Source organism: Apaloderma vittatum, unplaced genomic scaffold, assembly GCF_000703405.1.
Source record: "Apaloderma vittatum isolate BGI_N311 unplaced genomic scaffold, ASM70340v1 scaffold9438, whole genome shotgun sequence".
Classification (NCBI taxonomy): domain Eukaryota; kingdom Metazoa; phylum Chordata; class Aves; order Trogoniformes; family Trogonidae; genus Apaloderma; species Apaloderma vittatum.
This window is the reverse complement of record NW_009730226.1, coordinates 1-20,994: the sequence shown is the minus strand read 5'-3', so window position 1 is coordinate 20,994 and position 20,994 is coordinate 1. Positions and strand designations below refer to the sequence as shown.

General features: G+C 35.6%; 1 protein-coding gene across 3 annotated transcripts; it reads right to left on the bottom strand.

Annotated features, from left to right (window-relative positions):
* Positions 1–9,884: 9,884 nt before the first annotated feature.
* Positions 9,885–20,429, bottom strand: LOC104277916 (protein quaking). Of its 3 annotated transcripts, none has more exons than XM_009874719.1 (4): positions 20,340–20,429; positions 17,703–17,999; positions 14,913–14,987; positions 9,885–10,304 (listed from the first exon to the last, which is right to left on the bottom strand). In XM_009874719.1, the coding sequence occupies exons 1-4, from the start codon at positions 20,398–20,400 to the stop codon at positions 10,288–10,290; spliced, it is 450 nt and encodes a 149-aa protein (XP_009873021.1). In that variant the 5' UTR covers positions 20,401–20,429; the 3' UTR covers positions 9,885–10,287. The 3 variants fall into 3 exon arrangements, with proteins under 3 accessions (XP_009873021.1, XP_009873023.1, XP_009873024.1); XM_009874721.1 differs by having other exon boundaries at positions 10,116–10,304; positions 17,703–17,975; positions 20,340–20,425; XM_009874722.1 differs by lacking the exon at positions 9,885–10,304 and having other exon boundaries at positions 14,415–15,757; positions 17,703–17,975; positions 20,340–20,425.
* Between the last annotated feature and the right edge of the window lie 565 nt (positions 20,430–20,994).

Here is a 20,994-nt window from a genome sequence, read left to right as displayed (position 1 = left end):
ATCTGGTCTCAGCCTAGGACTCAGCTGGCCTGTGAGATTGTGCAATCTTTTAATACCTTGGGTTCGATTAAATAAGAAGTCAAAGGTATTTTGTTTTGCTTACATGCTTTATTTTTAAGTACGTTCAAGACTGTAAGACACTTGGACAGTGTGATGATACTAGAGAGCACTCAGCATTGTACTGTTTGAGCACTCCACAGTCTTGAATGCAGATATCCACAGCTGACAACTCTGCTGGGGTGCTCCTGTTAACCTCATTTCACCAATGGGGAACTGAGGTACAAAGATTCAAAACAAGAGGAACAGAGGTACTTGAGTGAAATAATACTGAACTTCTTTATGGGTAGCTGGGGAGCGCAAAAGGCTAAGTTACAACCACACACGCTGTGCACACGAAAACAGAGAGAGAGACATACCCCAGCAGATGAACTGCTGAGGTAGTAACTATGGGTGAGGTTGAAAGACGGGGATTTATTGACCAGTACTTTGCGCTCTGCACTTCAGCAGGTGTGGTGTCTCTGGGTACCAGGGATTTTGTTGATGTTGCTAAAAATAGACAAAAGAAGATAAGGTGGTGGTGCTTTTTTAGGAAATAACTTTAAACTTTTCTGATGATAACTTAGGTAATCTCATGCCATATTTTGACACCCAAATAAGGCCTAATTCCCACTTCAGGTGACTGTGGGGTTTTTTTTTGTGGATTTGGCTGCAAGGGTCTTGCTCAAATTGCATGAATCATGAGCAGTTAAAGAAGCATCTCAAACCCAGGCGTTACAAGTTAGATTTGTGCCCTCACCATTGAGACATTCCTCTTCCGTCTGCTTGGAGCAACATATATTTAAAACAAGCTTTCTAAATAATGTCATACTTGCACATCCTCATTTAGACCTGAAGTGTCTAAGAACAAACTGTGCCACCTGGCCATCCTAAAGAAGGGAGAATTTGTCTATGAAATGTAAGACAGCACAGAAGGGGGCAGGGCAGAACCTCAGAGGAAAAGAACATGAAATTCTAGATTTCCAACAGAGAAATTAAACAAGTTTGCTTAAGATAACAGAGAGATATGGCAAACCAGCTCTTCAAGGACTGAGATAATTTCAATTTTCTTCACTTAAGATTCCAGCCTACAGTCTCTGATGAATTTCTTGTCAACATAGCATGTGCTTCTTGACAATGCTGCTCTTGCTTAGGTTCGTCTCCTTCTCCTGGCTCATATTAAGTCCAAAGCAATTTTATTCATGTGTTCAGGACAGAATTCAAAGCTCTGACATTATTGTTAGTCTTTATCTTCTTTCAGTCCAGATAGGTATATACTTCCTACTTTCTCTCAGAAACAAGGCTGAAGATCTGCTTCATTTGTTGCCTTTCAGGGAAAGAATCAGAATTGTCTCATCACTAAGGTTATAAGTGAAAAGTCACACAAGAGCATGCAAATAATGGCCTGGTGGCCCCTTCTGCAGTACTGTATCCATCCTCTGTGGAGCGATCCAGAGATTTACTGGAGTAGTGTGCCTGTGAAGGTTGTACCCATGTTAATAAAAAGACATGGAGTTTACCATGGCAGTTAACATCCAATAACACCTCAGAATTGGTAACAGATATTTAAACTTTTGGAGATTAGCAGGCAGGCTAACCAATAACCTATGCTCCCTACATTTTACTATGTATTACCTAACATTGGAGGCCAAGACCTTAAATCTTTCTTTTGGAAAAGGCTATGCTCAGTGAAAAGGCATACAAGGAGGAGTGATTTGCAATATCTTGTCATTTCACTACCTCTCAACTGTAAAAAGTACATTCTTAGTCCCATGAAAACCACCTTGTCTGGAAATCATAGGTCGAAAGGCATACACAACTAACAAGGTAATTACACTTTTTTTACGTTGTGCATTTGCAATGTACGTAATACAGCGAGACTCTGAAATAGTGATCCTAGTATCTTTGTTGTATATTAACACACTTCCCATAATACTGTTGCTCATTTAACCTGCTTTTTTACTGTAATAATTTCAATTTTAAAAGCCTTCCCTTTAAAACACTGCCCTGCAAGACAGAGAATGATAGATCTTTCATGGTATTAAAAAGATGTGGATATAAAAGATGGGGTTTAATTTTCATAATTTAAGAGACTACGAAAGCAAACCAGAAGTAACACAGAAACAATTGCTTGCTGAATGACTGACCTATGGCAAGAGGATCTGCGGTCTTTCCAGCTCCAGGCAGTGAAAGTACCACTTGTTTCAGAAAGGCCACCCTCAGTGAACTGAAGATCCACAGGATTCACTCTGAAAAGGCCCCACCAACAAAAGTAATTTCTCTGCTTAGCCTCTAGACTTCATAAAGGAGTTTACGAATAAATAAAATTTAGAGAAAGGCCTTCATTTACATATGAGAATTTGTGGAAATGATGCAGCATTGAGAGGTGTTATTTGGTGTTTTTTCCTTGAACTTCACCTCTGAGTTTATTCAGCTTACTGTTCCAAACAGTCAAATTTACTTGTTGCTTAAGATGAAAACACTGAAAAATGCACTGATAGAAATGAAAAAATGTAAATACATGCTATACTATTTTGCAACAAAAACTTTAAAATGCTTAGTTTTGGGGAGTTACTGATTATCTGTGGTTGATAATTTTAAGAATAGTTCAAATCAACAGGAAATGGCTGTCAATCATCTTCTTTGAATTGTTTGAGAAGTTGGCATGGATATTGAGGAAACAATTAGTTAATATCTTTCTACTTTTGTTGGTAGACCTGAATGTCAAAGTGAAAGACAGTAATTTCAGACACTGCATTTTGCACTCTTTATATGAATGCCTCCCATTATTTTGACACAGATAAAGGTTAAGTTTGTGTTTCCTCAAGGGAACTACAGAAACTGTAGTATAAACATATAGTAGACAAAAAGTAATGCTAGGCCACCTTCCTTAAACATATCAAAAGGCTTATGCAGAAAGTATTAGTAGAAGAGAAGTAAAAGTTTGTGGATATAAATTTTCAAGTCATTAAATTCCACATCTAACTTTAATTTGTAGACCAATAAATGCAATTCCTAGTATGAAGATCATCACAATTCTCTTTTCTAGGGAGCTAAATGGATGGAGGGTTTTTTTTACAGTGCAGCCAAAGACAGCACAAAGGCACACACTGAATAGCATCTCTACATTCATCAGAGAATAAAACTAGCTCAGATATGACTATACACCACCACTTCGTTGAGACTCATCATGAAAGAGATCCTTGAATGTTAATTATGCCAATCTTTCTTCCTCCCTGGAAGAGTGCAGAAGAGGAAGTGTATCTAAATGTTGGTATTTAGCTTCCTCTCCCCTATTCTACCAGACTCCTAAAGACACCACATTTAACCTCAACTACTGTACACTTTCTTCTAAGGCAAACCATTTATTTAAAGTGTGAAGTAGAAGGACTTTTTAGCAAAGAATACCTTGGCACAGAAATTGTCTTGAACTATAACCAGTTATCATATTGATATTAATGAACATATTAAAACACCATAATCTGTTTCTTCTCCAAAGTGTTTCTCACTACATTCATACAAAGTAGAGTGGTAAATTTATCACCTTAATTTTGTATAGCAGCCAGAATCTCAGCCCTCAAACCAGTATGTTAGCTGTACTACAAAGTAGTACTACTCTTCCTTATTTGCTCAAAACCAATTGTAACAGTGACGCTTACAGAAGTACAGTAACATCAAAATCACTAGGACATCTTTAAGAAATTTATAGAATCAGCGTATCCACAAATCTACATTCAAAACGTGCACTGCATGGTTATGGTATGTAACGCACACTTGCTTCATTTACAGTTACAAACAACAGCATACACAATAGGAAACTGTTAAGCAAAGAATACCCTGGTAATCAGATGACCATGAAAATGTAAGCCTCTTCAACAATTAACCTTTCATAACACTGCTAAAAGCATTGTGTGAAAAATGTACATTCTTTATTCTGCTATTTAGGTACAGAATAATATTTTACTTTTCAGAAAATAAAACTATAGCTACAGCTTTGAGAGCTGTCAGTTTGCTTTTGAGGATAAAGTACATGCACTTTTTCCAGTTACTTTATTGCACATAACGTACAGTCATAAATGGGTGTTTTATTTACATGTGTTTTGGCAACGTCCATGTTTGCTTTTCCCCTCAGAATACAATATTTTGCACAAACAAAACCTTAAATGTTTCACATTTCACAATGTTTTTTTTTTGTCAGTTGATTCTTCTGAGAGTTTCAGATCTCAGTTAACCTTTGCCTGGGGAGTCAGATTCCCCCCAGTTTGGCCGTTGTCAGAGACCGACATCCGAACTGCCGGCACCGAGACACCAGCACTGCGACCCGCTGTGCCCAACACCCACCTCCTACCCAGAACCACGGCACCTGCAATTAGCGCGCAGGCACATAAGAAGGAAGAGCATGGCACTTTTGTTAACCAGTTTGATTCCACATTGATTACCATGTGTTAATGTTATGATTCGTGTGTTATTCGGACAGTATGCCATTAATAGCGTTTTAGAAAAACCTATCCAATACATTAAAAAACAAAATAGAAATTCCAGTAAAAATTACGTGCTTTCAACCCTAGGAATGTGTTACTCAGATTCCATTCTGTACAACGTGCTGCTTATGATGACTGCTATTTTTATCCAGGCAGAGAGAATTAAGTTTCATTTAGTCACGTTTCCCACAAGTTCAAGTAATTTCTTAATGGATGGCAACACACTTCAATGCTTCCTTGCGTTTTCAGGGCAGAAAACTTTTTAGTGGACTCCCTCAAAAAGTACAGTCTTGGACTAAACCATTCGTTACATGCAGATTTTGGACATACTTTCTAAAGGTACGTTCAAATAAAATACCAATATTGTCAGTTTACACTGAACATATGTTCATTAAAAACTTTTGAAAGATGCCTCTGAAGACACTATGAAATATAGGCTGGATTGATAACAGAAAATATTCTTAGAGACATCAAATTTGTTCTATTTTGGTACAACAATCCACTTTAAAGAAGTGAATAGCATTGCTCAGATTTTATTTTGAAAGGCTCCATGATGTTTTTGTTTATATTCTGACCTACCAAACCACCCCAGAGTTACCCTAAGATAAATCTCACTTCAGTGGATAGAACAGCAACTCTCTAATTGACTTGATGGTAGGACAATTTGATCCCAGCAGAATCATAAAAAACAATCTAGCTTCAGTGACCAAGCAATATTGAAGTAATCCTCAAATTCAGTTCTAAAATCAGCTTGTTTCTTTCCTACAAGCAGGCAAAGTGTAAAACAGTTAGATTTTCGGACAGGTATTTAGGTAAACTGAGAAAGAGAATTCTGGAGTTTTCCTTTTTTTTTGCTGTCCTTCAGCTTTAAAGTACTTCAAAACTTACAGCAAGTTTCACTACTAAATATTACAAAAAATGAGATGAAAATGCACTGTGGATAAAGTATGATAGTAGTTGATAAAAGTTACAAAATAATAAAAACATTAAAGAAAAGCAGTGTTTCTAGGAATAGAAGTATTCTTCAATATAAAATACTATTCTTTTGTCCCATCTGAATAGTTTCAACTCAACTGGAGTACTTCATTTGTGCCTCTGATAAAATTCTTTAGGAATATAAATTACTGGCTCTGAAATGACAGTTGTGCCATTATCCAACCAAATGTTTGTGGTGTTTTTTCAATCATCTGCCTGTCGCCGACTTTTTGGACAGCAGCATAGTCATGATCTGTTAAATTAAAAAAGCTTTCTGTAGTGAAACTATTCTAAATGCATCATTGTTTCAGCTGTATCTATACATTTCGTAAAACAAAGAGCTACAGGTCATTAGAAAACTAACATGCATCTCCATCATAACTAGACTATTTTTCTCTGTAACATAAAGATGCATTCTATTTTACTTATTTCCAATAGTGTGAGAACTTTCAAAACTTGACGTTTCATATCACATGAATTTCAAGATACATAGTTTGAAACATCATAAATTAAAGAAGGCATTTGATCAGTTGTGAAGACTCCTCATCTAAATTTTTACTATCTACAGGAAACAAAAACTGTTGATATCTTAACAGTTACCTACATCGAGGATCTCCCTTGACAGCTGTAATTACCGTCCACTTAAGATTATTAATCTAGAAGGGTGACCTGGGATACCTAAAGAAGCCTCAGACAGCAGAAGCTTTAAAGAAAGAGATGTTTCTGTAAAAATATTTGCATAGATGTACATTCAAAACAGCAATTTCACCATTTCCACTCCCTGCATTCATGTTGCTACAGTCATCCACAGGGATAAAAATCACATAAAGGCAGCTCTGGAATTTGAAATGGTTGTTGCTTGGTAATTTAGTGAAAGGTGTATTTTCGTATTTTCTGCAGTCATTAGGAAATGATCCAGTTTGACCTTTGGCTTACAGAAATGGTAGTCCCCTGAGCTAGGCAATACCAATAGACAATAGTAGAACTACAAAAAAAAACCAGTTACATACAAATACTGTGGCATGAAGAAAATAAGGCACTTTGGCAAGGAAAACCCCCAGATTTTGTATTTCAGTGTATTCTAATTCTATCTAGAAGTATTTGTGCTTAGAAATGCACATGATGCAACAGCGAATCAGGTGCCAAAACCAACACATCACAAATTGCTATGCGATTATCTACAACCTCTGAATGGTTCAACAAAGAATCAAACTGGTTTCTCTACACCGCCACGATTTACCAATACAATGGCATCTTTGCTCTTTTGCTGTCAGCTGAGAGTAATTATTTTTAGAGAAAGAAAAAGAAAGTGTGGAATTAGTAATGCAGATGCTGAAAGGCAAGTGGCAAGACTCTACAAGAAGAATGCCTCAAAAAATCCTACTTTGTTCCCATTTCTACTGGCACCTATTCCCCAAGGTAAAAGGCCAGAATGATCAAAGCCAACTTAATAGTAGGGTGCAGAATGTCAGCTGACAAACAACATAAAAACAAGTCACGTTGTGTTATCTGTGGTCACGTTCTTCAGGGTTAGTCCAGTAACTCAAGACTTTACATTCTTCCGTCTTTATTTGTTTATTTTAATTAAACATGTAATGGTTAATAAACAGACATAGTCCAGAGTTAGTAGGTTGGTATTATAACATTTATTAAAATAATGCTATGGGTTAATAGAAACAGCAAAGAACCAAAGAATTAAAATGCAAGCTATGTAAAAACCCAACTAAAACCCAAATATGTCTAATGTATTCATCCAGTAGCTAACTAAAAGCCCAAGAAAGACAACACTCCCAATATAATAAAGTACTGCAAAACAATTGGCAATTTTTCAGTTATCAAAATCGTGGGTTTTGCATTTTGTATCCTTTTTTCTCAATCAGGAAAAAAATTCTTTTGAATGTTATATAACATACATATAAAACAAGATAGAAAAATACATTATAAACTTGTAACAATGGCTGTAAATACATTATCTTACATGTTTCTCATAGGCAATAGGTTGGTTATGGTACATACATAGCATGAAACTACTAAGATAATAAAGAATAGACAAATACATGTCATCTGTATGGTTACATACAAGCGACACTCCCATCTACCCACTCTAAAAAAAAATTACATAATACTGTCAGAAAGAAGTCTTAAAACTACTTATTTTAATAAAGAAAAAGTCATTAAAGAATGATAATACTGAGAACCAAGGCATTCAGAGATTTCAAAAGTCATGCTTTTTTTTTTTAAGTTGATCCAAAATTTTGTCAACTAAGTTTTCAGAAGTTTGTTCAGAGCAAACATTACTTTCACATGTCACACATCTATTTCATACACTTCCCCTCCCCCCCCAAGTAAAAGACCTTTGATAAATATCTAAAATGTCCAGGTTTTATCATAGTTGAGATGAAACTGGATCAAATACTGGTATTGTTTTAGCAAATCCCTCATCAAATGTTCGAGTGTCGCAAGTTTATTCAACCAACCAACCAAAATAAAATCAAAATGGCACAGCATATACTGTAAGTAAAATCAACACAACTGTGTGTAACAGGAAGACAAAGCAGGTGGCACAATAAACAAAAAGCTAGCTGAATACGAAAGGATGAATGTCTATTGCATAGTAAATAAACTGATAATTATTTCCAGGTGAGACAAGATGTTAGATGAGGTCACCATGCAGGTGCTTAAAAACGTAAGCCCTCTTAGCTTACTATTGACCTTTCATTTGGAAGCTGTGAAGATTTGCAGGAGGAGAATAAGTTGACGAGAGGGGAATAAAGTTATCACCTGATATTTGCCAAGTTCAGTACTGAGCCCCACACCAAGTAATACTTAATGTTGTCAGAATTAAATACTGTGCGTTTGACAGCTTCAGCTCTGGCAATTAGCCCAGCTGTATGAATCTCACGTGGAAGTAAGGGTTAAAAATTAAATACAGCTGGACTTTGAACGATTAGCATGTCCCTCTCCTGCTTATCTTACAAAGAAAAGCCAGCAGGCAGACCTGACAACAGCCAAAGAAGAGCTGAAAAATAATAACTTGCATGCTCTTTGCCACTGCAGGAGCTGCTTGTGAGAACCGCTGACGCGCCGAGACTGTAACAGAAAACCAGCAAAGCGCTTTCAGTGTCCTTATCCGCAGAACATCAGTTTTCTGGGCGACACGGAAGCCTACTGTATTTGACGGGCATTTATTCCAACCAAAAGCAAGGAAACTCCTCTCCGTCCCTGAACAAAAACGACATACTTCCAGCTCTACAAACATTTGTCAGCTAACGGTCTCATTTAGCACGGGACCGTCTGTATCACAGAACCCTTTGGTTTACATTGCGCAAGTATGGCATTCGCTTTGATTTAAAAAGTAGAGTGGCTGAATTAACAATGGGCTGGTTTGACAAAAACTTAGCAAATATTTTACGTAAGGAGATTTTGGCAAAGTCACATCACACTAGTATGGCAAAAATCAGGTAATTAATATGGTCAACTCATCATTTGTCTTTCCTCACAGCTTCTTTCACATACTGGGAGACTGAGTGGCATGCAGTAACTTGTCTGAGGGAGAAGCTGATTATACAAGACATTTGACTAAATGACCATGAAGAAAATAAGGCACTTCCTTTTCTTTAGACTTATTCCAATACTTAAAAAATAAAAAAGAAAGACTAAAAGGCTCTTTTGGTCTTTTGTTTCTTGACAACCACCAGAAAAAATCATTTAATGAAATAAAGGGTTTCTTTGTTCTTTTTCTCTTTTTTTATAACACTTGAAAGTATAAAATGCTACATTTCCAAAAATATATTTTTTTCTGCACCAGCACCCTTGTATAGTAAAAGTATCTACTTTTTTGTTCATTTTGTTTCAATGCACTACACTTTATCTACAATTTCATTACATGTATACAGCAAATAGGCAAGCATGGCTTTTACATCCTTAATGAATTTTTTTTCTATACAGGGAGGTTTAAAAAAAATATTTGAACAGTTTGCCCAGTAATGTGACACATAATGCATGTACCTTGTTCTCATGTAATCTTCCGAGGAGATTAAAATATGGTTAAAATAATTTAAACTCAGATTTTGCTTTAATAGTGTTGCTGTTTTGTCTCTGCATTAATGTAGTTCTGAAAGTCATCGTAATCTGCATTTCATGGCACACTTTCCTTTAAAACGTCCAATTTGGCAGGCAAGAGAAAAAAGGCTGCAACGTCTGCCCTTTGAGGGCACTGGTAGTGATTAAACAGCGTATCAAATTTTGAATACTTTTTGGAATCCCTTCCCCAATGACATCCCTGACCAAAGGTTCATGCATGATGCATCATCACACAGTACATTCAGAGAGAGCTTTGACTTCTTTATTCTTTTTTTTTAATATTTTTAAAATTTTTTTTTAATTACTTTTTGAGAAGAAAAATATTCCTAGAAGTCTCTCACAGTAACTGCCTCTGTCATCGGGTAGTTAAGGGACATCTGTCTCCATCTCGTGCGAGGCCTCCTTACCGTTCGCTTGGGGCAGGACACTAGAGGATGATCAGTGCGGAGGGATGAGTTGGACCTTATTGCTTTACTACTATTCAGTGCAGGTTCTAGAACCACTTTCACCCAAACAGGAGAACAACAAAAAGCGGAGTTGGAGAACGACAATTTCTTTGTCTGTTTTGTTAGATGGTAAGACGAACGGACAAGTGCCCCAGCTCGCTGCACTGAAGACAGGCAAGCAAAGGCGTTTACCAGTTAACTGATCAGCAGGCAGGCATGGTCAGGTCATCATTGGGTGAAGAGTTCAGAGGTCAGAAGGTCATAGGTTAGTTGCCGGTGGCGGCTGGGTGGTTAGAAACAAAAAAAAACAAAACAAAAAAAAGAAAGAAAAGATAGAGAAGAGATTAGTTCCAGCTAGTGACGGCTTAATGACAACATGAAAACTAATCACAACTAATAAAAAAAACAAGCATGTTTAATTCTGACATACTGATCGACACCATCTACAGAATGCAATAAAATCATGACAGCCCTCCATCATGATTTGGACACGTGAAGGAGAAGCCCGCTCCCACAAAATCGGTTAACAGGAGAAATAGAGATAAAATACAACTAACGACTAATGGTTAGTAGCAGTCGATGAAGGAAATTGGAAAACAAAAAACGATGAACAGTTTTGGAACTGGGTAGAAGATTTCTGGAACAACAGTCAGTGCACAGCATCAGTATCTGACTGCTATTAAGCATTAGTACCTCCCCAGGTGCAAGCATTAAAGCAACTATTAATGATGGATGTGATTATTAATAACTGGTTGTTAAAAGAATGGAGTCATCTAAGGAATTCTGGACTTAGAGAAACAATTTGGTTCAACAAACTATGGGCCAAACAAAGGGTTTTTGTTCAATAAATTTTTTATTGCCTTTCATTTATTCTATTTACAAACAACATGGAATTTCTTGGCCTCATGATACAAAGCAATACTAAACTGTAGTCTAGCAACGTAGGCATCATCGTGGGAACCAGGAAAACGCTCAGCCTGCTACTTTAGCCAGCATTTTCCCGTTCAAAATACTATTTTACACATATAGGACACTTATAAAATGCACTTGCATGTAAACACTGTAAAAGTCCTGCCATTTTAAAGTCTATACTTAAAAAGCTCTAAGTACATCAAAAAATAGAGAAAAATATCTAATTGATACTAATAAGGCATTTTAAAACTACAAACAGCTCTCTTTATTCATTTTCAAAGCTAATACTCTGCAAATACAATAAAATCTGACATTTCATATACATTCCTGCTTTATATTTTTATATTTTAAAAGAAGCCACCTGTAAATACTATTTTCTTTTGCAAAAAAAAAAACAAAATAAAAAAACAAAAACAAAACAAAACAAAAATAGAACCCAAAACCACAAACAAATTACAGTAAAACATAAAAAAGTTCTCAAGTGGAAAGTTATCATTCCCAATGTTCTTGACCTGTTCCTTCTTTAATTATTCTCTCACATTCTCCTTCACCAACTTGGTCCACTTAACAGTAGTATGATTCTTTTTATATATATTTTTTTAAGACTCATTCAACAGCTTAATTATAGCTAATAAATTCTGAGGTTGAGAAAGTTTTTGTACTGTTGCCATTTTGACTAAGGCAGAGGAGATGAAAGTGAGAAAGGTATTCAGTGCAAAGTCAGATTTGTGCCATTACATAAAATGAAGTCCAGTAGGTGTAATATTCACAGATAGCATCGATTTAGTAATCTTTCTCATGGGCTGATTTACTTTCACATCATAAAAATGGCCTATCATTTAGGATACAGTTCATAACACTATGAAAAATCACTACTGTAACGTAAATTAGACCACATACTCCCTGATTTTTTTCAGAATCATGCTAAGTGGGATTTGTTTAAATTAAAAAGGCTGTTTCAAAAATAAGCAAACAAAAAAATAAATATTTTATGTGGCACAACCTCACCACCTTACAGGTATACTAGAAACAGACTCTTAAAGCATTTTGATACTGATTACAATTCTGATTAAATGGTATTAAAATTTATATATAAATTATGTGACAGTTGGTTTGGATAAAACATTCAAGAGAATTCTCAGCATTAATATTTCTTGTGGAGTTTCTAATCAAAGCAAGCTACCTTTTAAAAATACCAGTACACCTGTGATACATCCTCTGCCAAGTCTCTGGCCTTCTACAGTACACACAGGTTTGTCAACTGTGCAACACCATTTACAGTTTATTATAATTAAATCAGTCAGTCTCTCTGTTATACGCATCAAATTCAATTTCGTATTACTCATAAACTGGGGTTTTATTCTGAGTTAAAATGAGCTATATTTTCCAACCCTTCACCAATTCTAAATGCTTAGTTGTAAGAGTAAAACATTTACACATTTGGGGATTCTTGCTTTAAATGCAGTGCTTATCTCTAAAAAAAAAAACCCAAACTATGCAAAGAATAAAAACCTACTTAAAAAGTGAATGCAGTAGTACTACAAACTCATATGAAAGTCATTTAGAATTTTTAAAAAAAAACTTTAGACCCAATGAATGTGAATATAGATTTAGTGACATTTAACTATGTATTAAAAAAAAGTTTCTGCATTGAAAAGGAAAGTATTTCGGTTTGCTGACATTGTTTTTCATGGCTATAGCTATAGAAGTATATTGGTGACAGAACAACCAAATAAGTGACTATTGATTCTGCTAGTATTTTGATTCTGGCACACTAAAAGAAACTGTCTTATTACTGAACAAAGCTCTTCAAAACCTATTGTGAAACTGCTAAATCTGTGCAGTGATAATCTAGGATTTCAAATACAAAATACAATGAAGTACAGTTGTAAAATAATTTTGTGTAAGTTTTTTAGTACATACTGGGATTATTTAGATAAGACTTTAAAATAACATTCTCCTGAAATATCAGCATGGTTTTCAAGCTAAAAGAGAGGTATCCAGGACTTATTCCACAGGAGATAAGCCACGTATATTTTACTCATCTATATATGAAAGTGGGCTTCTGATATTGGTAGAGATGAACATTTTAAAAGAAGGTGAAATGATAACAATAAATAATTTTAATTATTCATAAGTGACCCAGATGAAACACCCAGGTCCTTCGCAAAATATTTAAGATCTGTGTTGAGTAAACACTACAGTGTTGAACTTAAACTACAAATTAGTATTTCCCCTCCCCATGCTTTGTCAGTGTATTTCCTAGTTGTCTCGGGCAAATAGCAAACATCTCATTGAACAAAAAAGGTAGTCTCACCTGTCTTATGAAACTGCCATTACAGATCATCAAAGACCATCAGCAAAAACTGAGTTTTGCAGTATCAGGTCAAACTTTCAAAGACAACCAAATTCTTACTACCCATTACTCTTGACAGAGATAGGTCTTAATCTTTCTTCTATTGTCTTTTTTCTTCTTTTTAATTTTTTTTTGATAAACACGGACTACAGCATTATTCTCATTATACTCTGTCACCCACTGAAGACTTGTCGAGAAAGGAGAACAAGCCAATGGGCTGAAAATAGTGTGCAGTGATATAAAAGCAATCTTCCAGAAAACTTAAGTAGTGTCTTGCTATCAGCTTTACACTTTCTGTAAAGCATCAGTCCATATGAAAGATAAAAGTGTTACATAAACATAGCAAATATCCAGAAGGGTCCTTTTTACTGCATTGACTGAAATCTGTATTGTTTCTTGTAGTTAATTTATTGAAGGGTTGTGAGAAGTGAAGTGTAGTCAATGTTAAGAGATGTCAGATCTGTCACCTGAATTTGGCTTTTGAATATTACAATATCAAGGAAGCCTGCACAACACTGATTTTGATGAGAGCAGAATAATAATACTTGGCACATAACGCTTTGCATCCTCAAAGCCCTGTACAGAACAAGAACCCCCACAACATCCCTGTGAGGTAGGGAAGTATTATTATCCTTGTTTTACAGATGGGGAAACATACGCAGAGAGATTAAATGACTTGCCGAAACCCACAGTGAGTCAGCAGCAGGGATGGGATAAGAATTCAGCCCGTACTCTGCTTCCTAACCAATGTCAATAAACCGAAAATAGCACTTTTCTCAGTAAGCTTAAATACTTCATTCAGGGGTCCAAAGGCATTACGCTTGAGGAACAGGAGAAAAATGAAGATTTACTTTCCATTCAAGGGTTAAAGAGATGCCCAAATATTGGATGTCATCTCACCAACAGGACTTCAAAAGTTGCTTCTCCTTCAGGTTACACATTTTAGCAGCAAAAAATCAAATACCAAGAAACAGATTTTGGCAGAAAAACCAAAACACCCTTCCTTCCCCCAGTCTTAGTAATTCAAACTCAAACAACTTTTGAAGTATTATCTTCACAGCCCTTACCTTTCTGAATTCAGTCAGGTATCTGAGAACATGCATCCTCCTCATAATATACAGTACAGTGGCTCAAAAGTTTATTGGAAAAAAAGGAATCTAAATCTTCAGATTTCTCCAGACACAGACAGGAGGCATTTATTCCTTTACTTCTTTCTCATTAAGCAACCATCCATTCATTTTATTTTGCAACACCAATCTGATATTTTCACACCAATTAAAAGAACAAATTGTGGAGGAAAGGGAGGAACATGGCCAAATTAATTATTCCAGCACTGAATTCGTAGTGTTTCCCGATGCATCTGTATCTTTAAATACTTTTTAAAAGGAAATTGGTTACAGCATTTATATTAAATACATCAGAAAGTGTCTATATTTAATTGAGCTGGGAAAGCTTTTAAAACCACAGGCATTCCCAAAGCTTTAAAATATTAACTATTCAGATTTTTTGAGAAAAATAATGAACGGGTCAAAATAGGGCATTTGGTTAACCAGCTGTGGTGTTGCAAATCTCATGTACACTCAAAACGCTTCTTACAAACAAGAACTGCAGAACTAAACTAACCTCGGTCTGCGGTCACAATCCTTTGGTAAGGATGGACACGCATATCGTGCCTTCGAACTTTAGTAGCCACCGCACCTAGTTAAATTGCAATTACCAAGACAAAGTTAGAAAACATTCAAAGAAAACATTAACAGCAGGTTTATCAAAATGGATTTAAATGATCATTAACTACAAAAGTTCATTTTAAGAAAAGCAACAAGTTAAGGCACAGTAGTTTCAAATCTCAATCTTAAAAAGTAGTTTATCTGTGCAGATTAATATTGCATTCATTTTAAACATCCTGGCCTTAACCTGTGTAATCCATTCATTTACAATCCCAAAATTACAGTATTTCATGAAATCTATTAGACCCAAGCACATTTAAGCTTTACTAGTCACATATTCACTGAAGTGCCTTTCTTGCAGCAGGACTATTTTAAATAATGCCATCTTTTAATACTGACAATTATTTGCTAACCTTAAGATCACTTCCAGTTCTACCACAAAAAAAAATTTTAAAGCAATTCTTCAAGCCTATAGATTGTGATTTTAAACTTTAAGTCAATAAGTATGAACTGCAATGAATTAAGTGATTAGTAAAGCAAACACTATTTAGAACACTTAGCAGTCAGTATACTACTATACACTCATAAATTACAGCTATTCTGTAATAATAGGAGCTAACCCAAATTAATAGCACTATTTTATTTTAAATCTATGTGCAAAAAAGTGCAAGTAAGTCACTGACTGCTAGGCCAAGCTTTTTTCAAGGCTGCTGAAACTAAGCATTTGTTAAAATTCAGATCTGATGAAGGATCAGTTAAGACCGTTCTTGAATTCTTAGCCTTTCGTTGGGAAAGCCATACCTGAAGATAAAAGGAAGGGAATTAAAAGTTAGTCACCAACTACTTTGATCCCAACACCAATATTCCCAAAAATACTAACAGGGATGCATTTCTCTGCCTTTTTAATAGTTTTAAGATATCTTAACGGTCCACCACAAAAATGGACAAAATTCTTCTATGATTGTATGAAAATATAGCATACTATCACTGAGAAGGAATGTACTACGAAATAAAATTCAATGAAAAATTAATTTAATTCAATTAACTCTATACAATTGCTCAGACAACAGAGCAAATGTATTAAGAGCTATTGATTGTACACTAAAGTTGGAGTGTGGTCATTTCCCTCCCTTTTCCTTTTTTAAATAAGATTATTTGCAGAGATCTGTTTTGGGCACTACACCTGTGTTCTCACAGCTAAGCCCAAAAGTGTGCAGTGGTTTCAGATGGCATTTTAGGAGTCATTTTCCCCTCCTCTCTCTTTATAGAAAACTCTGCAAGGAATCAAAGTTCCCTGCATTGCATTAAATGGATCATTAAAATGATCGTTAAAATCATTTAACTATAGAATGATGTATTTCTTTACTTGCTGCTGACTGAATTCAGGAGAGGGGTTTGCCAATCACCAGCAACTGACAGCTGCTGTGGCAGTGCCTGTAACTGTGACTTTACCCCAGGACGTACTGCAAGTGGACCCACAGGTTGGGGGTGGAGAACTTGCTGGGAATATTTACGTGTTTGCAGCATATTATTGACGACACTATCATATGCTCACTGAATTTTGGTTGTGTGGTAATAGATAACAACCATAAGCTGCTCAAAGACAGACCTACTGCATAACTTTGTCCTACCAAAATTTTTACTATCAATTCACTAATCCTGAAAGGCAGACGTCTGAAACACATTTTCTTGTTTACTGTACAAAATGTAACGTGACAGCATGTACACATACAGATAACCCAACAAGTATTTGTCACGTAAATGAAACGCCGATTCTTTGCAATACTTTCAACAAAATATTGACTTTGAACTTTATTGTCCAGTGTTCATTAGAGATGTTTAGAATTTGTGTAAATCAATAACTGCCACTGAACAAGCTAAGATCAAAGTCCTGAAAAATCAACACTATGCAGCACCAAGGTCATATGCAATTCAGAACAAATTGAAAAGATTATTTAGATTCTGTAGAGGGTAGGGAAGGAAGAAGCTGTTGGAACTGTTTGTTCCATATTGACCAGTTAACTGAATTGTCACGGCTGCTTTATCACTCTCGCTTCACATAGGAATTCAATGGTCTGAAATATTAGGAACAATGGACATTTCCACCCAATGTATATAAAAGAAGCCATCAGTAGAGTTGCTAATTGTATCATTCTTTGGTCAGAACTTAGTCTGCTTTTTATTCGTTCACTGGAATTATTTTCTGCTTACAATACGCTTTACATCGCTCTGACACTCAAGAGAGATTTATCAGTTGTGTACTACATAAAGAAGCAAAAGCCCCAACCAACTAAAAAAGACCTTTTAATTCTCTCCAGTTTTGCTAGTAAAAACATATAGCAAAATAGAAAGTTCTCTCTTAAAAAGATTACTGGACATGAATTTATGTTGAAGAGAGCACACACAAATTGGGTATTTACGAGAGCCCAAAGGACGTAAAATAGGTGTCAACTTGTGGTGGTTTCTTTTCTTGCCTATGTATCCACCATCTAGCGTCATATAAACATTAAGATTTTATTTTCAGTGATCCTATTAATATAGGATGCACACATCTTTAATAATGCAAAACGCGTTGAAAAGTTTAAGTTACACCATCTGAGCAGTTTTCCCAGGCAATTTTGATAATACCCGAGATAAGGCTCTCGCTTCAAATTTTTTCCTTTGTGCCCCGTGACCTCTACACCTTGCAAATACCGCAAAAGCATAAGCGATATATTCTCCAGTCACCCGCGTACCAAGATCTTACCTAATACACCACTAGGTTCAATAGGATACTCAAGGATTGATGTAGCTGGTGCCAGCGTGTAGGGGTATTCATATGGTGTGTAAATTAAACCAGCTTCGGGTCCAGGTGGAACTATTGCAGCAGTGGGATGAGGAGTTCCGTTTGGCATGACAGCGGTTTGTATTTGTCTGATCAAAGGCATTATGGTAGGGCCAGCTGGCGTAGGAGTACGCAGGGCAGCTGGTGGGAGAACAGGCGCAGGCCCAGTAATAATCCTTGGAGCCTGGGCTGTTGCTGCAAGAGAAAAGGCAAGGGCTGCTACAGTAAGCAAAGAAATTCAGAGGAAAGTATGGAGATAGCAGTACAAAACGTGGAAAGAATGGGAAAAAAGGGGAAAAGTAGGAAAGAAGAAAAATAAAAGGAAATCATTAGTACATGCGCTGATCACACAGTGCCAAAGCACACCATTCAAATGCAAACAGCTTTCCATTTTCCAGTGTGATTAAGTATGAACATGCAAAATAAAAAAAGCCATTGTAAAACAGTGAGGTAGATTCTCAAACAGGTTACACAGCACAAAAGCTCCATTTAGACCACATTTCTTCATTTATGCTATCAAGACTGCATGAAACTGAGATGCATGCAGGAGATACAAGGAAAATACTGTCATAATCAAATACAGAGTACAAAATTTAGTGCAACTACAGAGTCCACAGATACTCAGTTATGCAGAGCTGCCAGATGAGTCTAGAGCTTTTATATGCCTTACAATTGTATTCAAATATATACACAATTACAATTTCCAGGATCAGTGAGGTTAAAGATGACCTAGAAACACAATGTATCCCCTCTGCTATGCTATCATGAGTGAAATAGACTCAAAAGTAATTTCCATATCAAAATCCCATAAATAAAATACTTCCTTTGTATTAGAAGTTCATTATGGCCTTGCTTATTCTAAAGAAAATAGGTAGTTGGTTTTTGTTTGCTTGCGTTTTTTAACAGTGCTAGCACATTTCACTAAACGTTATTTGAAGCCTGTTGGCACACAAGATGAACTTCTTAAACACTAACACATCAGCTGGTAACAGTCAATCTTAAAAGGTTATAACGTATAGATTTCTATGCACTACTGTTGATTTACATTGATTTAATTAACTTACAGAGCGTCTGAAAATAGAAATGTGGTGGTAGTTTTTTAGATTTGAGACTGCTGTGGTTTTAAAATTATTTTTATTTTTTAGACAAAAGTGCTTAGACTGAATGTATAATTTTTTTAAAAAAATCCAACTCTCAAACATTTGAATTTCCTTTCTTAAACAGAAATAAACTAATATAGATTCTACAACTTCAAGTTTTCAGTAAAGTCAAAGCACAAATAATGAAATTTTCTTATCAAATAGTCAATATTAGTGTGGAAATCTCTAGTCAAAAAGTAGGAAAAAACCAAAAATCTGTCTTCCCATTTATACTGATGCAATAGACCAATGGGAATGGATCAAAAAAATTGTTCAAATTAATGTAAAGCTTTCTGTGCAACAGTTTGCATCTATTTAAGCTAATCTGAAAGCTATTTTACTCATAAATTTGCAATAACGTAGAGATTAAAATAAATTTAAAACTGATCTAGCTTTAAATATTACAGTGTTGATTAGGGCCAAAAGATTTAACACTACCATTGTACTGGTAAAAGCCCTTGCTTATGTCTCTTTTCAAATCAGAATAATCACACTGGTGTAAGCACTCTCAAATTGACCTAACTGCATTCCAACCTTTAAACATATTCAGCATTGAAATGGTGACCGTGTGGAGAAACAAATTTGCAAATATCAGTAGGCCCTTAGTGAAAAGACTGATTTAACTGTGCTTACATTTGACATCTGTATCACAGCTACAGCAAAAATTTACTTTGGAACAGTATCAGCAACTACATTTCCAGGAGAAGAAATTAGATTTTCAGCTAGAGAAAATAATTTGTATCACATAACAGGTATATGCTCTCATCAGTAGGTGTATGTAATTAATTTTCAAGTGTAAATCTGTGCATACATGCATTTGCAAAAGCTTTTTCACACAAATGTAATGGAAGAAATTGTAAAAATGGCTCATTACATCACTGATCCCTGTGAACTCAGCTGTGAAATCAGTTGATGACTTGTTGGAAAAACATAACATTCGGGGACACATGCAAGCAAGATGAAAGGAAGAATATAATACAGAAAAATACATTCACAGTATCCTGAACATCTGCAACATTTTCAAATTAAATCTCTAAAAATAAAATTGGAAAGGGATCTGTTGTCTTTTAAACGTATTAAGGAAAAAATGATTGTAAAACAGAAAATCTGGCTTAAGGGTTGAGTACTTTATCTATTTGTAAATATTTCAACCCAGATACACTTTCAAAACAAAAAGCAAAAGCTAAACAGAACAAAACAAAAAAAAAATGAGGAGGCGAACCAAACAAAAAAAGCCCAAAGCAGACACAACTTATCTCCAGGAGATCTTCTGCAACAGCTACATACTGTTTTGTTGGGTCTCTACTGCCTTCCGTTCTCTGACACAATTGCTACTGCACGTTTGCCAAAAAGTAGCTTCAGGAATCAAAACTTGCAAACATTACTACGGCACTGACCCTCGAGCTTATGACATGCTTACGTGATTTGATGTTGGCATCTCTGTAGGTGCCGTTCAGAATTGCAAGCTCCATCAGCTGCATCTTTTTAAGGCTGTCTTCTCCTTCTGCCTGCGTGTGGAAAAGATGGAAAGAAAGACTTATTAATTTATTTGTGCATGAGATCTAAGGGGCCTAGAATAAAATGCCTCAAGTTTTAGCTAAGCAAAATACCTGCTTACTATTAGTCACAAAACCAATAAGCTTTGTCAACTTTCCTTAACATTAAATGCAAGTTGCCTGTTGTCTATTATTCAGTGGTGTTGATAAATGTCTTAAAATAATCTTGAAAAAGGCTCATACCATAAATTATAAAATAGGGTTAAGTATAAGCTGTGTTTGATAGAAATTTTTTAAGGAAATCTTTTCTCAAGTTTCAGTCAATGTTTTTTATGTACTCCTAACAGGATCTCGTAATAAATTCTATTATTCGGCTAGAAAAAGAATAGATACCACAAATTTAAAGCAACTTCAATCTACTGCAACAACAATTAAAAACCAAACTGAGTAGCTTTCCAAGCAGGACATGAACTGATATAAGGCACAATTCATAATTCTGGCACGTGTAGATGTATTCTGATTAGGATATAACTACTATTTACATGATATATGTTATTGTTTTCTATTACATATATTATA